At 39.1% G+C, this 19266-nt stretch overlaps 1 protein-coding gene across 3 annotated transcripts; it reads right to left on the bottom strand.

Moving 5' to 3' along the window:
* Positions 1-147: 147 nt before the first annotated feature.
* Positions 148-18996, bottom strand: LOC117945339 (apoptosis-inducing factor 3). 3 transcript variants are annotated; one of them, XM_034872785.1, is made up of 21 exons: positions 18971-18996; positions 12279-12476; positions 7714-7927; positions 6928-7037; positions 6738-6847; positions 6582-6626; positions 6402-6498; positions 6185-6297; positions 5749-5835; positions 5557-5648; positions 5339-5469; positions 4618-4733; positions 4374-4445; positions 3505-3568; positions 3288-3364; positions 3095-3212; positions 2837-2935; positions 2600-2675; positions 2342-2446; positions 1479-1499; positions 148-1351 (listed from the first exon to the last, which is right to left on the bottom strand). In XM_034872785.1, exons 2-21 carry the CDS (start codon positions 12307-12309, stop codon positions 1309-1311), a joined length of 1821 nt encoding a protein of 606 aa, XP_034728676.1. In that variant the 5' UTR covers positions 12310-12476; positions 18971-18996; the 3' UTR covers positions 148-1308. The 3 variants fall into 3 exon arrangements, with proteins under 3 accessions (XP_034728676.1, XP_034728675.1, XP_034728677.1); XM_034872784.1 differs by lacking the exon at positions 18971-18996 and adding an exon at positions 16265-16690; XM_034872786.1 differs by lacking the exons at positions 1479-1499; positions 18971-18996 and adding an exon at positions 16265-16689.
* Between the last annotated feature and the right edge of the window lie 270 nt (positions 18997-19266).

Genomic DNA, 19266 nt, shown 5'->3' with positions numbered 1-19266 from the left:
TTTTGTCTCTTCCTTGGAAATTATTAAACATTTTCTACTGACTTTTACTCTCACCATTTATTGTTTTTACTGGTTATAATAAAGTTATGATTGCACACAAACAACAGGTGGAGTAACATAGAGAATGAGATGTTTTAAAGCAGTGACTACCTGTTGTTGGAAGACTTTATTTCAAAGTTCAGTTATAAAAATGCCCTTCTCTGTAGGAAGAAATATGCTTTTTAAAACGCTGAGTTAACTCAGGTTTTAAGGATTACATCAGCACGCCAGGATGTGATCAAGCATCCGTGTTACAACCATTCCAAGGCGTCCTGAATGAACATGAGAAGCGGTGAAATTACAATAACTGGGGGAAAAAATATCAACGCACAAATACATTTTTGCCTATTTTGCCTGTAAGCCCAGGCAACAACCCTCAGTTCCCTGAGTTAGTAACAAAGAATATCCCAATGGAGGTGACCGCTATCAAAAATAACCATAAACTACTACCGGATTTGTCTTAAGGGGTGATATTCTCTAGAAAATTCATGATTCTGTCGTGCAAGCACTAGTGGTTGATCAAAGTATAATTTTAATTTTAATTGTGCAATCTACTTTAGCAGCATGGCAACCAATACAAATATGTAATACTAGAAATTGTCATTCATTACAAATTAAAACTGCAAGTGTGTGTGTGTGTGTTAGTGAGTCTGTTCAAGCAGGATTCACGGTTCTTCTGCAGTTTGTTTTTAGCAGATTTAAACTTTGTTTGCTGATGCATCTAGACTGACAACTCTGTTTAGGGACTTATTTTTAACTCCTATTATAGCATGCTGATCTATGGCATGTATGCAAGCATACAACCAAAGCTGTTATTTAAAAGTTAAAAAAAATCAGTTCAAATTGTATGTTCTTATTTTGTTACAGTGCATTCAAGATTATATCTATATACATTGTTATTTGTACAAAAAAATGCCAATGCCCATCCCTGGCATCTTATAAACAAAGTGTACAAGGAGATACATCTTGCAGCAGCACAGAGGCAGAATCCAAAATTGCTTTGTTTGTGAAGCGCCAACACAGCGATTTGGTGTATTCAGAACGTGTATGGCTCTGTTTGCCAAGTTCGAGTTTCTCTCAGGAACAAAAGCAAGTTTCAGTGTCGTCCTCAGGAAAGCTTGTCTCCAACAGATACGGTCCTGTCCCCAGAGTGTGTGTGTGTTTGTGTGTGTGCGTGTCCAGACCAGGATAGCTGCTCAGTGTCTCAGCACCATAAGTGTCCATATTGAGGTGTCTAGTGGACTTTGGGTCTGTCCTTCAGATGTGAAGTCATTGAGAGCCCTTGTCAATCAGCCAGGAAATGTCTCCAGTCCTGCAATCCCCCCCCAAAACAGATGTGAGACAAACATCCACACGTACATGTTTATCAAGTCAATACTACTTACAAATGGTCAATATGAGTAAAATGGAAAGTAGAAAAAGCTCATATTTGTCCGTACTTGCCAAGCCGTGCTAACATCCTTCAAATATCAAGTTTGCATTAATAGAAATAAAAGACGAGAGACAGTAGAGACACTACAGTCAAATTAGACCAAAACACAGTGACCATACATGCATAAACATCTGCACAACAGTAAGTACAGCAACATGATATCAGTGTGGTAACACTTTGTTATAGGTCCAGTTTGCTAATAATATACAAATTTAATAATGAAGGAATAGATATCTAAAGAACTTTGAAATATGTCATATCATACTTATTACATGGGAAATTAATTGATTACAATTATTTCAGAGTATTGGCTGACAATTGTTGATGATTTTTAATACATGTATAAATACTTAAAAAAATGTAATATCTGCACAACATTATAGTGTGTTATAAAGAATGTATTAAGTGTTTATGTGCTTATTAATACTAGATAGGGGGGGTTAAAGTAAAGTGTTTCAGCGATTTCTCTAGAAATTAATAACTACTTATTTCTTTATATCACAAATAAATTAGTGGGTATCTGATATACAGTTTTAGAAATGTGTCTATACTATTGCCTACTAGTTTTCCCTTTAATTACTAAATGACATTGTTTTTTTTCTCCACGGAACAGCCTCAGAAATAAGCATAAAATAAAGTGTCACTGTATTTATTAAATCATTTTTCTGTAGTACTCTGACGATGTGTATTTCAATAAGCCAGATTCTTATAATACTTTCCATGTGATTAAAGTCACAAGCTCCACAACTCTGTGTTTTCAGTCAGAGTGATAACGTGTCGTGTTTTTCTTCAGAGTAAGACCTGAGAAACCTAAAGAACATAACAGCTATTGTAACCGGGACCAGATTTAAATCTTGGAAGGAGACTTACTCCACATCTCGTTTCTTAATCGTCTTTCCGGATCCTAAGACCTCTGCCACCCGGGACACAATGGGATCATAGTTCATGCTGGCCACAGCAACCACCTCCTCACTCCTATGGGTGGACCATAGGAGGAAACAATCAGAGAATAGACGGGGAGTCATAATTCAAGACTAAAATAAATACAGAGTGAAGATAAGTTAAAACTGAATATTCATCTACATCTACATTCTTCTTTAATTTAAGATTGTAACAACTAAAACCTACCTGGTGTAAAAGGCCACGAACCTCAGTTCATCCAGATCTCCTTGTATTATGACATCATCGAATCCTTCACCGTAACCTTTACAAATGATGTATGTGTGTATTTATCAACAAGAGTCCAATTCAAGCTTTCACAGCTTTTCACACATGTCACAGCTAGATGGCAGCAGTGTAAACTCTGATCATTCTCCTACAGCATGTCTGCGTCATAATAACACTTGAAAATGGACAGATGTTTACCTGCATAGCGTATGGTCTTCCCAAACATGGCTGACCAGAAGTAAGGCACAGTATGGATTTCAGCGGCTCTGCCCATCATGCTGAGAGCCGCCACCCTCCCTTTCAATAAGGTTGAAAACAAGACACATTTACATGCTTGTCTTTCGGCCCGTAAATCCTCATCACAGTCAATAACAACTCTGGATATAAATATGTATGTTATATATTATATTACATTTTAGATATGCAGTAGAAATGCAGTCAGGATAACACACTCACCGTGTACATGAGCCATTTGCCAGTGAGGGATGTTCACCTTCTTGTTGTTGCGTGGTGGGAAAGGAAACACCACCACATCTCCTCCAGCAAAGACCCCTTCAGCACTTGTTTGCATCATCTTGGAGAAAGTAAAGGTGTTATTAACCAACATGGGTCAAAACCCTCACTAAGGCTTCAGTCCTTTGCATGATACCTTGTTGACAGTGATGAAGCCCTTGGCGTCCATGTGGATGCCGCTCTGTTTCAGGAAGCCAGTTGCAGGAATACTTCCTGAGAGACATAAGAGAAAACTGATTAAATATGGAGCTGCTACAGTTTATCAAAAGGGAGTCTAATCATCTTATTCCTTATCACTACAGATTGTGATAGATTTTTTAAGAGGGTATATTTTGCATTATCGTTGACATCACCTGCTCCGATGACACACGCGTCTGCCCGCAGAACCTTCCCACTCTTTAGTACCACCTCTTTCAGCTGTGTAAACAGGAAAAACAAGATGGCCAGGCCATGTACTAAATATGAATAATGTAAACAGTTTTGAGACTACTATTCAGGAATTTGCTCTTACAACCTCTAACAACCTTTTTCTGACTCCCTCTTAGCTTGAGTGATGGAGTCCTACATCCAGCGAACACAATACATACAATACAGTACACAATTTTCTGTTAAAATTAGAGTGGTTAATTCTTAATTTGCTGCTCACTATAACATAAACTACTGCATGATATAGTAATAGGGAGGGATTTTAAACATAACCTCAGAAATTTTAAAGCATTTTAATCAAAATCTTGGAATAATTTGAGAGTTGACACACACCAAATTGTTTTCTGACTGATTTTCATCATAAAAAAAAAATACTTTTTTGTCATATTTGCTAAAACTGTCACTATATCCTGACAGTAGCACATGAAACAGATAACCTGTGAAAAAGAAACAGGTTTCTCTTCCTCCTCCTTGCTTATCCTAATGGTATCTGCAAGATTCCACCGTGCCCGGAGCATCCAACCAATCAGAGCCGAGGAGTCCCTAACGCAGTGTCAAAATGTTTTCAGAAATACATTCTAGTGTACTATGCTTTGTAGGTTTGTACTGGTCACCAGCTAAACAGTGATTGCTTGTTTTTCTTTGGGTGCATTGGGGTTTTGCAAATGCCATCTGTAGCACCAGGAGGAGGCAGAGGACCATCATTTTCCCTCAGATTACCTGTCTGCAGTTTTAAACAAGCGAGGGTAGTGCTGCTGAGCATCATGTCATGCTGTTTCTCTCACTTTCTGAATACCTGTCCATGATGGCCAATCATCTCTGCCACCTCGTTCAGCATGTAGAACTTCACCCTGTTTACCTCAAACAGCTGCCCAAGACAAAATAAAACACCAGCACAGTTACCCTGTGGTCTTGCTGGGGTATTTCCCAGAAAAAAATATAATTAGCATTTTAAGTAGTGGCATTTTATTGTTTCTAGAGAGAGTAACAATGATAGTATCCTGGAGGTGCTTCATATTGTACCATGACTGTGTCCTTACCTTCATAATGGCTTTCCCTACTTTCTCTCCGAGAGCTTTTTTGAAGGGGACTGTCTCGATCCCGATGACAGAGACCGAGTGGGCCTTGTCAGTTAGAGCTGCAGCCACCTCCATGCCTGCCAACACAATAACATGATACAGTTCATATATGTCGTAATTAATGCAGGATGATACAGATAATAACAAGAGAAAAATAATAATAAATGACTGGAATAATTTGATATTTCTTTTCATTACTTCATAACTTAGAAGAAAGAAATACTGTCAACAGCCATGTTTTTAGAAATGAACTGTTCTATACATCAAGCTGTGAATGATGTATGAACAAACACCTTTGTATAAACTAGAAAATAAATGGGAATATAACTGGATGCATGTGTGTGCTACTGAAGTGGAGATTTCTGGCTCAGAGCATGATAAAAAAACTCATTTTGAGAAAAGGGCATTCAAAGTATTTATTGTAAAATTTCATACATTTTATTGGAAACCACTATTTACATCCAAAAAATAAATAAAGATTAGATTAGAAATAAATAAATTACTTTTAAGTTGGCTCTTTAGACAATTCTGTAGTGTAATTTTTCAAGGTTTCATACTTACGAGTCCAGATCTCATTGTGACACTTTATTAACTCACTTTCTGGTGTTTTATCCCCTTAATTTGTCACTCCTCTGAATAAGCTCAAATGAGAAGAATGTGTTAATAAATGTCTTGTTCTCACCAACAAATGATGTTCCCACAATCACAGCATTCTTGTTGTTTGCCAGCCGTGCTATGCTGTTAGCGTCCTCGGGCGTCCTGAGGTGAAACACGTTCCTGACGTCCTTGCCTTTGTAGATCATTGGTTTGGGTCTTTCAAGCAACAAGTGGAAGCAATCATATGTCAGTTTAATCATTCATCTCAGCAGCTTAATTACCGTACAAGGTTTTTTTTCTTACTTGCTTCCTGTAGCAATAAAGAGTTTCCTATACTCAATCCTCAAGCCATCTTCAAAGGTCACAGAGCGTGTTTTCACATCTATCGCCACAGCCTAAAACACACATGGCAGGGTCATACATGTTTATACAGTACATTTCCAGACCGATCTAGATCTAGTTAATAACGTGATTGATCTGGTCACCGCCTCTTACCTCTTTCTCTGTGAGCAGTTCTATGTCATGATCCTGCAGGAATTCCATGGAGCGCAATCTTAGTTGCTCTGCTGTGCTGTCTAAGGACTAAGGGTCAGCAAGTTAGTGCTGAGTACATCAAACAACAGAAATCCCTGAATCCAAAAGCAATCTCCAAAGCTGGACAACTGTAAAGCCAATTAATAATAATCCTTTTTAAAGCTTTTCATGGCAATGGAAAGTCACACCATTTTGGGTTCAGTTATGTACAGCATGTTTACTTCTGCACAAGTCAAAGTTATTTTAATATGTGATGCTGTGAAGTGTAGTTGTTCCCGTAAGAGCTCCTGTTTCAGCACCTCTGATCGAAGCCGCTCCTGTGCAGTCTGTTACATAACTTTCTTGGCAAAGTTCAGTTCTCAGTCTCAGTTTATGTGTTCAGGGTCTGTGTACAAACCTTACTCAATTTAGGCCTGTCATATGGAGGATGTCTGTCCATGGTGCACATGACGATGCGGTCGGTGAAGCCCTCTTGCCTCAGTGTCTCTGCACACACCAGGCCTGCTGGACCTGCAGGTCACAAGAAAAAAGGTAAGGGAGATGCTGCTAATCAGAGAATCAGGGAGAAAAATACAGCTGGAATCTTGTTGCTTGAGGGACAGAAACACACTGACCTGAGCCAATAATGAGAACATGGCTGAAGCCCATGCTGGAGTTAATAACTGCTGTGCATCGGGCCATGGGCTTTGACCTCTTCTGTGACCGAAGTGCCTGTAAATTAAAAAAATAAAAATAATTAATTAGGTGTTTTTTTATTTTCCTGCATAAATTGTCAACATTCTTCCTCTAGTTACCTGCTTGTTTGCACGAATGATCACCTTGTCCTTTTCAACTCTGACCTGGAGCAAACAGACATGAGCGATATGTACACTTTTGATGGTGCTTAGAGACATGATAAAGTAGAGAAAGTAGAGAACGTGTTAAGAGACAGCCCCAGTGGGGAGGGTCACCTGGAAGGTTGGCAGGCTGTCCAGCCCGGGGAAGTCCTCGAGGTCTCCTGTTGCAATATTGAAGCACGCACCGTGCCACGGACAGCGCACGTGTCCTTTTGACAACACACCTGGAAGGACAGAAAATTACAAATCAAGTACATTATTAAGTTTGTTAAAAAAAAAAAACTAGAAAAAATATATTACTCACCTTTGACCAGAGGTGCTCCGTAATGTGGACACTTGTGGGCCATGGCGGAGAACTCCCCTCGTTCTTTGATCAACAAAGCTCTGCCACTTCCCAAGTCAACCTCTCGCATCCTGTCACACACACACACACACACACACACACACACACACACAAGGCAAAGTCACTGTATTATCATTAAATCCTTTCAAGGGAACAAAGTTCACAAGTCAAATACAACCTGGACTAAAAATGCCATGCATCAGAACTACAGCTACAACTTACCTTTATCTATTTAAGCTACAAAACATGAAGTAAAGTTACAGTTCACACAAAAACACTTGAATGTCAATCAAGAAAGTCATTTGTGCATTGAAGGCAAGACAATGTAACTTCTAACAGAAGGTTTGACAAAATCTTCCTCTTAGCTGAAAAATTGAATTTATTAGCAATACAACACACCTTTATTAAATCCAATACACTCAGTCGCAACAGCCTATCTTGTTTCTGGTATGACCAGTAGCTTATGGTGGCTAATGTTAGCAAACTTTAAATACACATACGCTGTAACAGATTTATCTCTTATGCATAACAATATTTGTGTTTTTGTGTTCCTTTAGGATAAGACCTTATATCCTTCTGGTTTCTTGAGCTCCATTTCTATCTAATATGTTTTTTGCTTTAAATTAACGATGGTGTGGTTTACATCATAAGAGTACACAACACCATATGTACCTTAACATGCATGTGCATGAGTATGTGTGTTTTGGTTAAACAGAGAAAAAAAAGTTGTGTTTTTCATTTTCTTACTGTCCATTTTCCAGATCTTTAACATGACAGACGGAGGCCTCCACATAGTCCCGTGGTTTGTGGTAGAGGGGGAGCGGGGTGGAGTCATCATCAGAGCCGTGTCCCAGGGCCCCGTTAGGTCTGCTGTCAGCAAAGGGACTCGCTTTGCCATTAGGTGACAGCCCATCCACTTCTTTTTCTTTTTCCAGGAGAGAGAGTTCCACTTTAACTTCAACTGCACAACACAAACACATCTTGGTCAGAAAACGTCTGAAACTGCATGACTGAACACTTGCATGTCAGCTATGGTGCTGTGAAGCGCTCGAATTTGTTGAGTAACATTGGCAGACTATCACCTGTGGATTGCACTATTATTCCTGTATACCTGTCCTCTGTTATTTTATTAATATTCTTCACCATTGCTTTGGAAAAATATTTTGCCTTTCAGCTTGGAGAGGCTTTGTGACAAATTGAGACTGACATCTCCACAACTGAAACAAATGAAAACAGGAAGCAGGTTAAAGGAGACGTGTGAGAGCAACCTTGTCTTCTTTTCCTTTCTGCGAGTATAATTACAGCTATCATTCAATTGTTCAACATTCAATATAAATCCAGATTTTCAAATTGCTGTTAAAATACACCACACTGTGTGAAAGAGCTGAATAAATGTAGACAGGTAGCTCAACGTATTGCTACTAATTTCTAAAACAAATCACACAGTTATCATTTACATCTAAATCTATCTCAATCTAAATCAATTTACTAAGCTGCAAAATGTAGATTTAAAAACTGTAAAAAACCTTTAAATTATGAGATTTCTATAAAAGAAACTGACAAAAAACAAAACAAGTTTTTTTGCTGCGTAACGAAAACAGGCTATAACTTAGTTGAGTAAATGTATTGTGGAGATATTCCGTTTTCTTTAAGGACAACTGATGCACTGCTGTTGGGTTTATAGTTCTGAACATTAAGAAATGGTTGTGTAACTCCTTTTTCACTGCAGCAGGCTTTATCTGTTCGGCTGGAAAAATGTGCTGATCATCCGGTTCTTACACAGTAATCTGGCTGGAATTTTCTCCTGCTGAGCAAGTCTTAATTAAAATCAATGGAAAATCATAATAGTGAAAGCAATTGCAGGAGAAAAGAAAGAGAGAGCTTTCCACAGCTGAGGAGAATCTCTAGATGCTGCTGTAATATCTGCTGCTAAATGAGGCCTCACCGCACTGATGCTTCATTTGATCCGTGCAAAACTGTTATCTGGTGTGGAACCAAGTGTGTACCAAAATCTTTTCTACAATGCTTTTATTTGTATATGTAGCGCTTAGAGCTTTAATAAGGACATTTATTACACTATTAAGCTGTGAGTGAGCACAGGGTGTTTAGATCGTTATGTATAATATCACCGTATAACCTTTCTGTGTTTCTTCACATTGTTTTGCAAATGAGAAGAGCGATGAGCCATGTCTACAAGTTCTTTCTCCTCTGAACACCCTGTCAGTTGCCATTACTAACCCTAACCCTAGATTTACTGTATGTCCAGTGGGAGATAACATTAATACTGCTATTACTTATATTAATACACACATTTTTATTAACATTTTAGGTCTCAGAATAGGCTTTTATATTATTTCTGTAATATTATTATTATTATTATCTTTGATCAATCTAATTCTTTGATTGATTTGAACCTATAAGTGACTTCAGCTGTGGACAAGGACTTTTGTGTTTTAGATGCTGGATAGTTCATTCAGTCACAAACTCAGTTCCAGTACTGAGCAGTAAATCTCTCTCCTCAGGTGCCAGTAGATAGATTACATCATCTCAATGGATCCGAAACTCTGCTTTATTTTGATACTTTGATGGCAAGGGTATTCATTAACATATATCCAAGTTGAATGTTATGAGTCTTAAAATATAGGCCTACTATTAATCTAAGGTAAGAACTTCTAACATGGATACCATTAAAGTATCAGTGATCAGAAGAATTATAAAAGCATTGAGCTGCTCTGCCATGTCCTCCTTTGCCCAAGTAATCATAAGTCACACAACACATAGAAAATTAATAAAACAGAAGCAATATCTTCCTTCATGCGTTCTTCTCCAGTTAGGGCTTCTGTAACTTCCTGTTCCTCTGTTTGATCTGACCCTCAGTTCATGGTAGAGACGGCCCGTACGGACAATCTGGACAACTGTCTAAAACCTTGCCCACTGTGTGAAAGATATTTTAATATGATATTCCTGTTAAGTTTGACTTGTTTTTGATTGTTAGTTTTTCAGTAGACACTGACTCTTTACAGTCGGCAGCCTCGGTTCCATCATTTGTATGCAGACAACTAGTCCCTCATCTTTCTCACTCCACCTCCACGTGATGCAGTGAACAGATGATTTGATCTCAAAGCGTTTGGTCTCCATAAAACTGAGTCACAAAAAAAGTGTGTTAACTTATTATTAACTGCAAGACCACAATAAAGCGTGGTAGCTCCAAGCCATGCTAACATTGTTATAGAAACACACACACACACACACACACAGTGTCGTATTGTTATATTCATATCTCAGTATGTAATCGTCTTGACCAAATTTGCCACAGAAAGCGGTAAAATTCCTCCCACACACAAAAACAGGGAACAGAGGAAGCTGGATTTGAGATGACATGTAAAAAATAATTTGGAGGCGGTATGTAGCTTTGAAAATGATGCAAACAACAACTAAATAAATAAATGAACAAATCTTTTTTTCTTATAAATAAATGCTTTGGAAACCTGTTTTCAGCTAGATTCACTGACATTAAAAATGACTGATTGACTGAGTGTCTTCCCTGTATGAACAGTAAAGTATTTCAATGGATTTGTCTATTATCACTGTATTATACCTATGAACTGCCATTTTACAAAACCTTTATTTAAAGTACATTAACAGCAGAAAATATCTGTAAGAGAAGCCACTTTTCCAAATTACAACAAACTCTCAGCATTCTGCATTTTTAAATACTTAGAATTTTACTTTACATTTATTGAAACAAATTGAAACACTAATACTAATAATCCAGCTGCACACAACAAAGCAAATTAAGGCTATAATTTAATATTATAATTGATTGACATTTTAGTAGCTTAATGATGTGATGATATTATGTTACCATGTTGTTCTACAAATGTGTGTTGTCAAAATAACGTTATGCAACAGTTCATTGCTTTGAACATCACTTTGATTATGGAATCGTATAAGTGATTTATAAGACATTTCCCTATTAATGAGTAGAAATATCTTTATTAATATTGTGAGAATCATTTCAAGAATATAGATATACTGAAAGCAAGTTAGTTATTTTGTTCTCCCTCTGTGGGTGTTAGGATCCGCGGCTTTCCTTTTGTTTTTGTGTCTGTATGAGAGGCGTGGCGTGGCCAATCTACTCCCCCCCCCCACCTGCCAGTTCAATCAACCACCTGCAAGCCCTCAGCCCTGATTCCCATCTCCTCCGTCTGCAGTGTTTAACTCTCTCTCACAATTTGAACGTATTGTTTTTAAATTCACCTTTTAGGGGAACTTCTATATAACTGATCCCCATGTGTTTCATATCAGAGAGGCAGTGGTGTTCTAAAGGTTAAAGAAACAAGCCTGTGACCGGTTCAATCCCCAGACTGACCGGATAAAATCTGGGTGGGGATCGTGAAAGAGCAAAGAGCAGTGCTTGTCCCTCCCTCGTTACCACTGAGGTGCCCTTGAGCAAGGCCCTTAACCTCAACCTCTCCATTGGAGCTGCCGAGTGGCCAGCAGATCAGACTGGTGGTTGTACTGGGCAGCTCCCAGGTATCAATGTGTAACTCTGTAAATGTGACAGGTCGTTGTTGCAAATGAGAATTTGTTCTCAATTGACTAACCCGGATAACTAAAGGTTAAATAAAAAATAAAAAATACACCTGTTCAGAAAAAACTCAGCTTTCTGTAAAGTGAGGCCCAAATTTCTTCATGAGCAATGTATAAAGAGATAATTGTTCACTTTTTGAAATTTCTCTTGAAAACAAATCTAAACTCAATTGTTTTGATACTTGAAAGGAATTTACAAAAGTATTGGTTTCACAAAAATAGTGTAGTATATGAATCAAATGGTAAATAAAGTCCTCAGAGGGTTAAACGGGTCTCTCACTCCAGTCCTGGACTGTTTGCCGTCGTACCTAAAGCGGTATCTCAGCCAATCTTTAGTAAACCTATTTTCCTGCTAGCTTACTTTATCTCCCTGCTTGTTTTTGGACCAGCTTGTCTGACCTGTTGCTCTGTTTTTGTCCCCTTCGGCCCTGCCACACTCTACCTGCCCATTTTCCTCAGCCAGCCTCGTGCCTGTACTGTATATCTGTGCCTTCACTCAGATCTACGCCCAGACTGCTTGATCCTCATTTTTTCAATTCTCCTTTTTTTGTTGATAAAGCATTTAAAGCCGCCTTTGTCTGCCTAGTGGGATCAGATTGGTTTTCAAGCGTAAGCCTAACAGTAGGTGCACTATTTGTAATTGTGCTTGTGGTGGTTTTCCCTTCATACTAAACCCATCTACTCCTTATTGAGATTTGGGAGAAAGAAATGTTGGTTACCTGGTTTGGGTTTGGAGAAGCATCCTCCCATGATGGGCCTTGGGTTGAGGGACTCCCAGAGGGAGGGAGGGGGGAGGGGGAGGTGTGGTCAGATCCTCGGGCTGGGCTGCTTGGTTGGGAGGTAACAATAACACAGAGCTGTGTGTAGAACCTGCAGGTACAGGTTGGCCATTGCACAAGTCAGCTCCTCCACATAATCTGCAAGGACAGAGTGAACAACATTTTCAAAACACACACACAAACACACACACACACACACACACACACACACACACACGACTGATCTGTGTATCGCTGGTTTGCGTCATATAAGAGTTTTAGCAGAAATAACAGTTTTTTTAATGCTTTCAATTTCAAATTTTAGTTTTTAATTTACAATTTTTTCTTTCAAATTGACAAAATGTTTGGCCCCTATTAGTCTCCATACTTTTTTATGGACCTTCTAATCAGTCATAGTCACTGACTGCCAACTTATTTTCTGTGTGTGTGTCTATATAACATTTTAGTGCTTTAAAGGAAGCAATTGGGTTAATTAGGAACATTTCCACACACATTGTTGCCTTTGTCGATGCATATTGCATGGGAAACTGTTAATTATTAACTACACTGTGACACCTCCTAACTTTCTCGTCACACAGGCAGGGGCCCCTTGAGGCTTAAAATCCCCCTTGTTTTGTTGCCATGTTGCCCTCACATTTTTGCCAGCTCTGGTATTTCACCCACACATACAGTAGTTAGTTACTTAGAGCATTGGCTGCTATAGTTCTGAGCAAACCCGGGATGGAAGGTGTATGGCTCAACATGGTGCAATCCATCACCAAATGATCCTTTTAAGGTACAACCAAAAGGGCTGCTTGATATTCTGAGCACATCTTAATGTCCTTGAAAGAAGAAAAAAAAGTGTGCAGTGTTGAATGGAGCGCTGCTAAGAAAGAAAGTTCCTGAGAACAAATGAGAAATGGAAAGATCTCGGACTGGCCATAAAAACTTGTATGTATTTGTTTGCACTGCAGTGGGTGAAAGTAACTATGTACATTCACTAAAGTACTATACTTAAGTATAATTTTGAGGTACTACTTTCAAAAGAAAGTATTGAACTTTTGACTTAACTAAATCTATTTGACAGCTATAATTACTAGTGACTTTGCAGATTAAGATTGTTGGTAAAATGAAATAAAAAAAATACGATTTCAATGCATTGTGAAAATTAAAATCTGTGAACCCAACCCTTTTTGGCCTGTGACCTCTTAAAAAAAGACCTGAGACCTCTTGTGATATGTCAAATGTTTATGTTTGTTCTTCTTCTTCTGCCTGTCTGATCTCAAATAGTTAAAACTATTTCACTCAGCCTGCTACAACAGTAAAACTGATGCATCAGTATCAACTATTTCATAATGTTGTATATAATAATAAATTAGTCACATGCCATTCCTCTGAATAACAAATAACTTTTGATTTCATGTTTTTTGTATATTTTGCTGCTAATACTTCTGTACTTTTAATTAATTAAGATTTTGAATGCAGCTGAACATGTTTTGCTGAAAGTAATGTAAAGTAAAAAAATAAAATAAAGGCAATGATGTCACACCAGATTTTCCAAACTGACCATCTCCCACATCATGTTTTTTTTGGTCCGTATTCCTGAGCTTTGCATACACATACAGTATCTGTGCCAAGCACTGACATTTTCCTGCATTCAGTTATCAGACAGGCTAACTCAGCAGAGCCTCTGAGGTTGTGTTTCATTAAATACAGAGAGGAACATATTCACTTCCTGAAGAGAGAAGGCTTCACTCTCACATGTCAATTAATACATTTGTTTAACAACAAATTGAACCACAAAGAGCTGCCATCCTGGAGTTCCAGCAAGCACTAAGGTATTTTGTGAAAAACTAAAGTAGGTTAAGTTGATTTGGTCCTCCCAACATATGACGCAGATCCCGCTTTCTCGCTGTTGGGCCTGTCTCCAAGCAGTGCTTAATCCTTCCTGCAAACAAGCTGTCACTTTCGCTCATTTCCCTACAAATGTAATACCTGTTACTGGAATGTTAGAGGGGAGAATTAGCGAAACGCAGCTCCAGGCCGGTGGCGAGCAAGTCGAGCCACAAACTGACTGTAAGTAAAAAAGCAGGAATGTTGAGCACTCCATCCATCATCATTCAAAAAAAACCAAGAAACGTATTCTACAATAGAAAAATGTTGCTCTCCAAAGACGAAGATTGTCAAAAAGGGACATCATTCTTCACAAATCTCTAGAAAGAACTCATCTTGCTGCTCAAGACCTTTGCTCTGTAATGCTAAAATATATAGAAAATGTCCCATAATCGTCCCAGCCAGTGGCAAACTTGATCCACCAATAAATACTAGACTTGCAGCGGCAACTGAAAAAAAGCAGAGTTGCTGCTTCAGTGGCTCATTCACTTCCGACAATCCAAATTGGTGGTCTCTGTTTTATTGAAACATTTGCAGTAGGTACGTTAGCCTGTAGTCAACGATTAGGGCTCTCTGATCCGCAACCGATAAAGGACATTTTGACCACACCTCTTTCCCTCACTTTGCACGTTTTTCTGGTTTGTGAATTACAAGATAAGCTGAAGGAAGCATCCCGCTTGCGTCAAAAACACGGTTGAGTAAAAGTGCTCTCTCACCAGGCTCTTAGAGTCTATTTGTTTACTGTCATCTGAAGGAAGCATTCAATCTAAGGGACAAATGGGTGGAATTGTGAGGGTCTTTGAAATGCAATAAAGATCTTAATTCTGCATTTCTTATTTTGATTGTTCACACTGGAAGGAGACATGCGTTTCAGTCCACGATTAAAGCTCTATTTGTGCACCTTCGTAAATGGAGTCACCACCATGTGCCAACAAGCTTTTGATTACTTGCTATTTACTCCATTGTCTACGTGTCTAACTATAAAAGAATGGATTGGATTACCACAATCCCCATTAAGAAGCTCTAGTACGTGACACAATCATACACTGCGAGCAAGTTCATTCACACCATTCCTGAGTTTCTACAATTGTTTGTGTTGTTAATTGTAGGCAAATGCTAGTGTTACAGGCAAGATCAGGAGAGCTGACAACATCTTCATGCAAATGATGGAATATTTCTTAAGTCTGACCTACGTTTTAACAGGCTACAGAGGTCAGGTTAAGGTTTTAATGGTATTCAAACCAAACCTTTAGTGTTAGATGCCACATGGCTCCAGAAATATCCTGTCATTAAGCATTGTTTACTGTGGCTCTCAAAGGAGTTCACAGAGGTGAGAGATTTTGCATTACTTTATTCATTTTTTTGTTTAAAAAGTTGACCTTAACGTTACATTCTGTATATTATATTCTTCTGTAAAGCTAAAGATGGTTAACAAAAACTACCAACATCAATCAGTTGCGGCTTTTAGTGGTAACCTGTCTATGATGTCATGGAAAACTAGAATTGTGGTTTACAGAGGAGCTGTGCTTCCACATAATAAGTCTGCTATTGACCGGTTTCTCAGCATGTGCACACACAAACCAACACACACACACACACACACACACACACACACACACAAACACACACACACACACACATGCCTATAGAAAGAAATAGAATGTGAGATAAACTGTGTGATATTTCATTTTCTCCTAGTTTTCTAAAGAGTTCAATCAATTTATTTGTCACATCACATTGTAGAAGGTACAATGATGTGCCAAATATTAAAAACTTAATCAGCCTTGTAGGGGGTCTTATTTTACATGTGTGTACAGAGCTGATAAAATGTAAATCTACTCTGTGTTTCTGGTATTGTGATTTACTGCACTACTACATTATTCTCCAGGGAAGATCTGTTATCTGAAAGAGCAAACAACTTCCAAACAAGTATGGACACAAATGCAGGCAAAATACATCTGACTGTACACAGAGCAGCATAAACATATCATATTGGGAATTTATAAAAACAGAGCTACATTTCCCTGACTGTAAAAGGAATAAATAAACCTTACCAATGTGCTTGGAGCAGATGCACTGAGATCCTGTCAAACTCCCCGGTGCTTAGCTTCCGCTGCGGAGCACGGTAGCATAGAAGCACATGAGTCTTCTAATAATCCTGTCTCTCTCTGGGATTGGCTCTGTCCACTGGAGTATTCCCAGTCCGTGCTTCCCTTCATACAATCCTCTGCTCTCCTCTTCGGCCTCTTGATGCAGCAAAGGCTCTAGAGTGTGTGTGTGTGTGTGTTTGTGTGTTTGTGCTCAGCTCCTCGCAGAGACCCCATCCAGCAGCAAACTGAGCAGACCGGTCGTGGGAGTTGCACTCATTCTGTGGCCGAGCCAGCAAATGCAGCACAGAGGCCAGTGTCTCAGCTGTATGCAGTATTGATGGAGTTGCTGAGGGGATGCTAACACAGCATGAATTCTCACTGTACTATGCTTTCTTCCTCCTCACCCCTCCTCTCTCTCTCTCTCAAACAGTCTCTCTATCTCTCTCTCTCTCTCTCTCTCTCTCTCTCTCTCTCTCTATCTGAGGGAGAAAGAGTTAAAGTGCAGTTGGTGCAGTAAATTCCAGTTTCAAACAGGGGGGTTGGGTGGAGCAGGATTAAAAAGGTATACTGGGTCTTATAGAGCTCCCAAGATATTTCCATTCCTTATGCTCCCACTGTGTGAGAAACTGTGCCTCCCCTTTAAATAACTGCTGGGATAAGGTCATTCACCTGGTAATCGCAGATTCATTTCTATAGAAATGATGGCAGCATTGACCCAGGATGATGTTTCAGATTCTAAATTAACAACCCTTATGTTGTTTTCTAATGTGTCCAAATAAAAAAACATAACTGGTAGTAATTGATATTTAATTACCATCAATTACCACCATTTACCAAGTAATCATCAATCAACAATAACAATTGAGATTTATCAGATGGGATTTCTACTGGCCACATGGAGTGATTGTATTTCGACAGTGTGCTGACAGCTGACACGTGCACATGTGCTCCAGCGTCAGTATGTTTGTATTACTCTCTACATGTGTTCAAGCACATGCAAAAACAAAGGAGAGGAAGCCAGGGCGGGCTGTGTGTGCACATGCACAACAAGAGGACTGATCAAGGTCTCCCAGAAAGGCACTGATATATCACTCAGTTTAATTCAATTACTGGAGAAGTCTCTTCTGCAGGGGCCAGAGAGAACTGCCAAAACATCCAAAACCCCAGATTAGGACGGATGAGCGTTTGAGTGAAATTAATCATTCAAAGGCTGAAATACAAAATCGTGGCCCGCCATAACATTATCGTCAGCTGTCATTAGGGTAGATTCAACGTGACTGTAGATCCAGACTGAGTGTCATTTAAGCAAATGGGCATGGTATTCACAACACAGCTTCATTCAAACTGATCTCAGTAATTTAGTCTGTGCCATTTCATGATTTGTTGTGATGTCCAAGAAACTGACAAAACATTTCCAAATCACTTACAATCATCACAATGTCCAACAGTATACCAAAGCCAAATAGTCTATTAAGGACTAGGAGCTGTTGTTGCCGAATTCCCCCCTCCCTAAAATGAAATTTAACACAGAGGAGCTGCAGCACTGGAATGCAACTACCGTTAAACTATTCACTCCCGCTCCTGCGGCTGGAGAGAAGATATTTAGTGTACTGCTATCGTTATGTGCATTAGCTAAGAGCTTTTTTGTTGTTGTTGTTTTTGCTGTATTTCAAAACTAAATTTAGTACTTATGATGTTTAGGGTGCCTTGTTTTATTTTGAAATGGGGGAGCAAACTGGGGATCTGGAGTGTGTATATACACCAACTAACCTCTTGAACACCCTAAAGTAACAGCCTAAAGAGCACCTAAAGAAACAGTCACATGCAATCTACATTAGATCCCAAAACAGGGCTAATGCAAAATATTGGTGTTAGTTACATAAGTGTTACACTTAAAATGCTCCATTTCCACAGCCGAATCACTGTCCCATCAGCGAGTTAACGTTAGGGGGGGGGGGGGGGGGGGGGGGGGGCAAGGTTAGCTAACCCCAACTTGCGCTGCTCAGGTATGCGTGTGGCTCTTGCACAGAGACAGCCGGGCTTTTAAGGAGATAATTATGACATTATGTCACACTGTTGCTTGCTCTGGAGGGAACTACTGGAACTGTTGGGTCCTCTTAAATTACAGACTGTTGTCTAGACCTACTCTATCTGTAAAGTGTCTCGAGATAACTCTCATTATGAATTGATGCTATAAATAAAATTGAATTGAATTACAGAGATCTGGACCTCTGTGACATCATTGCTGCCCAGGCATACTTGAAATGTGCATTTTAGGCAATAGGTTACAGATAATATAGAACCATAATTTGCTGAGTGTATCTATTTTTAATTTTTTCTTTTTACAAACTCAAGTGTGACATGTTCAGGGGATGACTTAGCAGTGGTTTGAGCGGTCCCTAACTTCATGTAGGGACGTTGAACGGACATCGTCATTTTTGGTGTTTTTGAGCTGATCAAAACTGTGAAACGTCTGCCTAAATAAGCTCTCCAACATACCTCAAACATGGGGGAAATCGCTTTTAAAGATATCGCTATTAATGGAGATATTGAAGGGAACATCCGCGAAAATCAACAATGGTCAAACATTAAACTAACTACACCCGTTTCCTACCGTGTGTTCTATTTTCAGTCCATGAGCGCAGTTGAAACTGATGGCATGTTTCTTACCTTTGGAAACAGATCAGCGGACTCGCGCTTTGACTCCTGTTCGGACTCGGGGGTTGACACACTGATTGACAGCCAGAGCATGGTGTGGAAAGCGATCAGTGACGGGTCAGACTGAACCAACTCAAAGGGTTGTCTAGAAATGTAGTTGTTGTTCTTTTATTAGTCTGGGTTTTGTTAGTTGCTAATAATAAAGTTACATTAGGATTATATTTAAGCAGCGCTGCTCAAATATAATCACCTGAATCAGGGACTGATGATAAATGTATGGGTTTTTTTGAAGAAAAAAGTATAATTTT

The sequence above is a fragment of the Etheostoma cragini genome, chromosome 5 (assembly GCF_013103735.1).
Source record: "Etheostoma cragini isolate CJK2018 chromosome 5, CSU_Ecrag_1.0, whole genome shotgun sequence".
Lineage (NCBI taxonomy): Eukaryota > Metazoa > Chordata > Actinopteri > Perciformes > Percidae > Etheostoma > Etheostoma cragini.
The sequence above is the reverse complement of the archived record's forward strand: the minus strand, read 5'-3'. Positions and strand labels throughout refer to the sequence as shown.